General features: G+C 35.9%; 1 protein-coding gene across 3 annotated transcripts in view; it reads right to left on the bottom strand.

The window, feature by feature from the left end:
• Positions 1-7,379, bottom strand: part of LOC106880060 (WD repeat-containing protein 7) — a 112,588-nt gene that overhangs the window by 89,241 nt on the left and 15,968 nt on the right. For all 3 annotated transcript variants that reach the window (XM_052968711.1, XM_052968710.1, XM_052968709.1), the window contains exon 2: positions 944-1,115. In XM_052968711.1, coding sequence (XP_052824671.1) covers positions 944-1,105 — 162 coding nt within the window. In that variant the 5' untranslated portion in view covers positions 1,106-1,115. The remainder of the gene's footprint in view (positions 1-943; positions 1,116-7,379) is intronic.

Raw genomic sequence — 7,379 nt, forward strand, 5'->3', positions numbered from 1 at the left:
TGTTTCAGTCATTTGACTGCGGCCATGCTGGAGTACCGCCTTTAGTCGAGCAAATCGACCCCAGGACTTATTCTTTGTAAGCCTAGTACTTATTTTATCGGTCTCTTTTGCCGAACCGCTAAGTTATGGGGATGTAAACACACCAGCGTCGGTTGTCAAGCGATGTTGGGGGGACAAACACAGACACACAAACACACATATATATATATATATTCATATATACGACAGGCTTCTTTCAGTTTCCGTCTACCAAATCCACTCACAAGGCTTTGGTTGGCCCGAAGCTATAGTAGAAGACACTTGCCCAAGGTGCCATGCAGTGGGACTGAACCCGGAACCATGTGGTTGGTAAGCAAGCTACTTACCACATAGCCACTCCTGCACCTATAGTAGAGATGTCTGAAGAATTACAAATTTGTTGTTAAACTGAGAAGAGTTCTTGAAGTATGGTAACTATAATTGAGATGTCTGAAGAACTACAAATTGTTAAGTTGAGAAGAGTTCTTGAAGTATGAATTTGTAGTTCTTCAGACATCTCAATTATAATTACCATACTTCAAGAACTCTTCTCAATTTAACAGCAAATTTCTAGTTCTTCAGACATCTCAATAATTATGTATAGTAGAATTAGGGCAGTGAGCTGGCAGCATTGTTAGCATGTCAGGCAACATGCTTTAGTAGCATTTCACTGGCCTTTACATTCTGAGTTCAAATTCCACCAAGGTTAACTTTGTCTTTCATCCTTTCAGGGTTGATGAAATAAGTACCAGTTGATGTAATTGACTTTAACCCCACCCTGAACTTGCTGGCCTTGTGCCAAAATTTGAAACTGTTTATGTATAATAGACTTAAAAATGACAACTAATTATTTTATTAATATAAAAGTCACATGGAAAAACCTAAATGAAATGGAAAAAAAACAATGAACAAAAAAAAACCTTACCTGCCATAAGCGAGTGACCTCCCATATGACTATTTGACCATCATTACAACCAGTAACAATACTGTCTAACTGTGAGTTCATGGTAATCGCTGAAATACAGTGTGTGGGGGCATAGTGCCCCCACAGCACAACTGGTACAACTAAATTCCCTGTAGTTCCCATCACAAAGCATCTGAAAATGGAATGGAAGATAATAAATATCATTTTTTTAATAATCAGGGGAATAAAACAGCAATATTGTTTTATCTCAGGATGATCATTTTTTTTCTTTTTTCTAATCAAATAAACACATGCACTATATATTCTATCTCAGAATGGACTAAACAGAACAGGAGGAAACACATGAACAGAAGAGTCACTGAAGAGGTTACAGATATGTAACAAAAGATTTCCAGACATTGGACATAAGATAAAATAAGAACAATAATAAACAAGTGAAGAACAAATATATAGTGCATGTGTTTATCTAGCAAGGAAAAAAAAATGAACATCTTGAAATATAACAATATCTGTTCTAACACATGATTTCACATCAAGAATCTTGCAAAACAAATTCCTAAATGTAAAACAGCAATAACTATAGTATACTAAATGAGAATAAAGTTAAAGTTATGTTGAATCTTTCACTTATACCTAAGAAATATCAACACATAAGTGTAGGTGTGGCTGTGTGGTAAGAAGCTTGCTTCTCAACCATGTGGTTCTGGATTCAGTCCACCATATGCTACCATGGGCAAGTGTCTTCTACTATAGCCCAGGGCTGACCAAAGCCACGTGGGTTGATTTGGTAGATGGAAACTAAACTGAAAGAAGTGTGTGTGTGTGTGTGTGTGTGTGTGTGTGTGTGTGAATGGTTGGCATTTGGAAGGGCATCCAGCTGTAAAAACCATGCCAAAACTGATCCCACCTGAGCTGGTGCCACACAAAAAGCACTCAGTCCAGGCACCTGTGTGTGTGTGTGTGTGTGTGTGTGTGTGTGTGTGTGTATGAGTGTGGGTCTTTGTGTTTGTACTCCATCACCACTTGACAAGTGTTGATTTGTTTACATCCCTGTAACTTAGCAGTTCAGCAGACACAATCAATAGAATAAGTACTTAACTTTAAAAAATAAGTACTGAGGTTGATTTGTTTGAGCAAAAACCTACGAGGTGGTGTCCCAGAATGGCTGCAGTACAATGAATGAATCACGTAAAATGGAAAAGATGCTGTGCAATGGGACGGAACTCAAAACCATGTGGCTGCAAAGCAAGCTTCTTAACCACATAGTCATACCTCTCTCAACTGCTGTCACATCTCAAGATACAAAATTATACTTCATAATTAACAACTCTGTTCTCAAGTCACTGATGTTGTTTAGTCACTAGTTAGCCCTGATTAAGCAAACAAGTAACCAAAAGTGCTCCTGCCAGGATCATCCCACCTTACTTTAGGACAATATATTTACATATATAATTATCAAATGTGCCATTTTTCTTTTTTAAAGACAGCAGTGTAATTTGAAGATTTGATTACTATTTCTTATATATTGAAGAATCACATAGAAGACACCGCATTGTTTTCTTCAATGACTATATAAAGCTTCCAAGAAACATAGCAAGACCCTTGTCTATTCTTGGAGTAAAATCTCTTACTTTCCATGTTCTTGAAGATGCAAAGCTAGTAGTTGATTTGCTAATAAGTGAAAAAGATAACAATGTCACCACTTGCAGCTCGGTGGTTTTCAGGGAAGCATAAATGTAAACAAGCACACAGACAAATATGTGCATACATACATACATAGACATGGCTGTGTGGTTAAGAAGACCACCTCCCAACTGCATAGCTTTGGGTTCAGTCCTGCTATGTGACACCTTAAGCAAATGTCATCTGCTGTAGGCTTGGGCTGATCAAAGCCATGGAACTGAAAGAAGCCCATTACTTGAGAGAGAGAGAGAGAGAGAAAGAGAGAGAGTGTGTGTGTGTGTGTGTGTGTGTGTGAGTGTGTGTGTGTGTATATTTGTATCTCCTTATCTTGACAATGTGTGATAGTTGTAAACAAATGTCACTGTCATACAAGCAGTGTCCTTCATTTCCAATCTTTCTTAAAAACATCTCAGGTCATTACCTTGCTTGGAAACAGGTTAGGTGGCCAGAAGTGTATCTAACCATGGAAAATTTGTCTAAATAAATTCCATTTACCTCAAGTAAGCATGGAAAAGTCAATGTCAAAACAATGGCAATAGACTCACGTACACATGCAGAGACATACGCAGAGGCCTTCTGTTCTTGGCTCATAGCAAACTTTCATGTTGTCATCAGTCCCAGATCAGTCATAATAATAATAAAAAAAACTGTGATGAAAGGTGTTCAAGTTATGACAATCTCGTGGTTTGTATATGATGAACTATATTGTTTGATATGTCCTGTATTAAATTATGAATGTAATTTGTGAGTCTTGGTTGCTACTTCTAGTGGGTTGAGTGACAACCAAATTGTTGTGTGCATTTATCTAACCCGGATATGTCTGATAGTAAAAGTCAGATGGTGTTATAAAGAATGTTTGTAAAAATCTGTCTGTTCTATTATCTATGTAAATACATAGATTTCACACAAACCTAAAATGTAAAAGAAAAGTGTATAAAATTGTATTATTAAAACAATACATCTATTATACTTTGAATTAGTTTTTATCTCTACCTATTTATTTAACATATTTCATTTGGTATACATTATCAAAATGTTCTCGTTTTAATAACAGTAAGCATATGCAAGGGTGAATCAGAAAGTGATGTAATTTTTATTTGTATTACTTTTCAACCAACCCTTTGATATAAAAGGGTGTATTAAGAATTAATGCAAATACAAATTGCACTACTTTTTAATTTGCCCTTGTATTAATGTAAATTATAACTCAGTTGAAAAAGTACAGTTGAGAGAACATTACACCAAAGACCTGATGATCCCTAGTACAGTCTAGGTTTCAAGTAGGTTGATGGAGTTCTGTTTTGCTCTTGAAAATATTACTAACAGAAATTTCTACAATCTGATTCAGTTAAGGAGAGTGATAGAAAGGGAAATTTCAGTCACAACTATACATAGTCATCATTATTTACAAGATTTCAAAGTACAATACCTAACCAGCATGGTATGATGAGCTGCTCCATAGATAGTGCAAATGACCTCTTTTTTTTTTTTTTTGTTGAAGAATAAGAAGAAAAGTAGTCTTATTCTTCTATTAGGATTCCATTCCCAACTATGCGAATGGAATTCACCCAGACATGAATTAAATTAAATTGACCCCAGTACTTGAATTATTTGTATTTGCTCTTATCAATTCTAAGAGAAGAAAGATGAAAGGCTGATTTGAATTCAGAACATAGAAGACTGTCACTAAAAACTGCAGGCATTTTGTCTAGTACCATATTTTCCAGCATTCAAGTAAATTTTTTCAGACCAAAATTTACAGCTGAAAAGGGTAGGTCAAGACAACTTTGAAATGCAGCAGGATTTAAAAAGACAGTGATAATGTTTTGCACTACTTTTACACTATATATTACATTGACTTATATACCAGATAATAAACTACTCTAGCAATTTTTGCCAATCCACTCACTACTTCTCAGTAATCATGCTTTGGTCAGTCTGCAATATGTAGAAGCCATATTTCATAACAATAAAGCAGTACTGGTCATATTGTATATTCTACCTTTGACCAATCAGTCAAAACCTTGTTACCATTCAAAAGCCATTCAAATGGTTCAAATATGAAAAGCAACAGTGCAATCATGTCCAAGCCACCTTAAAAGTTCTTTTTTTCTTTTTCTTTAACAAAATAACTCATAAAGAGAGGATTAGTCTAAATATGAGAAAAAATTAATAAATGGCTAACTATGAAATTTGAGAGTATATGGTTATCTTATAATTAAAACAGAACTACAATCTTCAACAAATCTAGAATCACTAAAATTTTACATATTGTATCCTAGTAATATAGAAAAGACATTCACACTGCTTATTGAAACTTAATGAATTAAAGAAATAGCTATTTCCTTTTGTATTATAAAGCTATGACATAAGTTGTTATGCAAAAATTATTCAGTAAAGAGTAAAAAATTTGAATAAGTTTACATGGCATGGGAAAACAAGATGTTTAGCAAAGTACTTTGACATACAATGTTTTTAGCAATACCGTTCGTGATCATGATCTAACATTCACTTTTCAAGCTTGCATGGGTCAGACAGATTTGTTGAGAAAGATTTTCTACTATTGAATGCTTTTCCTGTCACCAAACCTCACAGCTGCTAAATGATGTACTGTATCCAGTTCTATATTATATTCATATATACAACAAATGCACATTCATTAATCCTTTAGCATTCAATTTGGTCATATCTGGCCCAAATATGCTACCTGTTTTCTGTTCAAACTGGCCAGATCCTGCCTCTCACACCTACCCTACAATGTCATTTCGAAAATTTACAATCACATCATCAAAATCTCAACATTACAAGATAATAAATGATTACTTGAAAACAATGTGAATGAATAAACATTACATCTGACAGAATAATGTGAATGCTAAAGGGTTAACTTTCTACTAAACCATCTAATTCCTGCTGTAAAATAGAGCAGATTGTCTGGTCATGGCTATCTAGTAATATATTAATGGGCAAAAAGAAAAGAAAATCTGCCCCAGCTATGTTGCAATGATAAATAAATAGATGGAAAACAATAAAAAGTGAAAGAAATATATGGTTTTGAGTTTTTCTTTTGCTATCACAAAATCGATGTAATTAACTTAATCCCTTTGTCGGTCCTTGTTTGTCCCCTCTATGTTTAGCCCCTTGTGGGCAATAAAGAAATAAATACAGTTTTAGTAATGCATTTTAATTCTGCATAAAGTTTTGACGGACATTTTACAATTGGATGCCTTCCCACCATCGATCCCAGTGCTTAACTGGTACTTATTTAATTGACCCCGAAAAGATGAAAGGCAAAGTTGCCCTCGGCGGAATTTAAACTCAGAATGTAATGGCAGACGAAATACTGCTAAGCATTTCGCTCGGTGTGCTAACACTTCTGCCAGTTTGCCACCTAAAACTGTATTATTAACTCATCTAATTCATGCTCATGATAATGACAAGAAGCATGTTGGGTTCTGGCAAAGTAAAGATTTTGTATGATAACACTATATACCAGGAGTGCTGAAAAGTTCCTGGTTTTAAGGGTACCACGAAAGGCCTGGTTGGAGGCCCAACCTTCCGAGTCCTTTTACAGGGCTTTGTAAAACTGAGAGAGGAATATGCTGAATAAAATCATAACTGATCCTCTTGTATTTTCTTTTACCCAAAGCCAAGAAATTTTCAGTACACACTTGTATATACAAATGTGTGTCATTTTGAAGGCATATTATAAGCTCATTCAACCAAGCATGGAAAATTATTGGGGGGGGGGTGGCAGGGGGAGGTTATCTGCTAGGTCTGGAGGAAGAGGTGTTGGCCATGATCATTGCAGGCTCTCCTGAGAGATTGATACCATTACTATTTCTCTTCAACTTTTGTAAGTCAACACCTGTCAGAGAGATATGAATAAAGAATGAATTCCAGAGGGCCAATGTTCTAAAAAGGAAGGTCTTGGTAGGTGTATTGACTAATGTGGGGCCTGGGGAATTGGACACACCAAGCATAATGGAGAGATATATGGAGCAGATGACATCATAGATTACATAATTTAAAAACAATGAGGGAGACTGTAGATGGTCACTGAATCTGCTAGAAACAGCCAAAACTCCCATGATCCTTCAGTATTTAAATTGACTATATCAGGCCCAAATATTCTACATGTTTTATCTTCAGACCAGTGAGATCCAACCTGTTACACCTAACCTACAATGTCATTCTAAAAATAAATAATCACATCACTGAAATCTCAAAGCTACAAGATAATGCAGGATCAATTCAAAACAATGTGAATAAATAATCATTACATTTGACAGAGTAATTTGAATGCTAAAGGGTTAAATCATCTCTAAAAAATATGAAAGAACTCAGTAGATAATATAGTGTCATGGCTGGAATGCTTTGACCATAGGTCTCTTTTCGTTTGTTGTTGACCTATGAGTAACCAACAACCGACTTAGAATTAAGCTGATTGTCGCATGGTTCTGTTTTGTAAAAATATACATCATCATCATCATCATCATCGTTTAACGTCCGCTTTCCATGCTAGCATGGGTTGGACGACTTGACTGAGGACTGGTGAAACCGGATGGCAACACCAGGCTCCAATCTAAATTTGGCAGAGTTTCTACAGCTGGATGCCCTTCCTAACGCCAACCACTCAGAGAGTGTAGTAGGTGCTTTTACGTGTCACCTGCACGAAGGCCAGTCAGGCGATACTGGCAACGGCCACGCTCGAAATGGTGTCTTTTATGTGCCACCTGCACAAGCCAGTCCA

Source organism: Octopus bimaculoides, chromosome 6 (genome assembly GCF_001194135.2).
Source record: "Octopus bimaculoides isolate UCB-OBI-ISO-001 chromosome 6, ASM119413v2, whole genome shotgun sequence".
Taxonomy (NCBI): domain Eukaryota; kingdom Metazoa; phylum Mollusca; class Cephalopoda; order Octopoda; family Octopodidae; genus Octopus; species Octopus bimaculoides.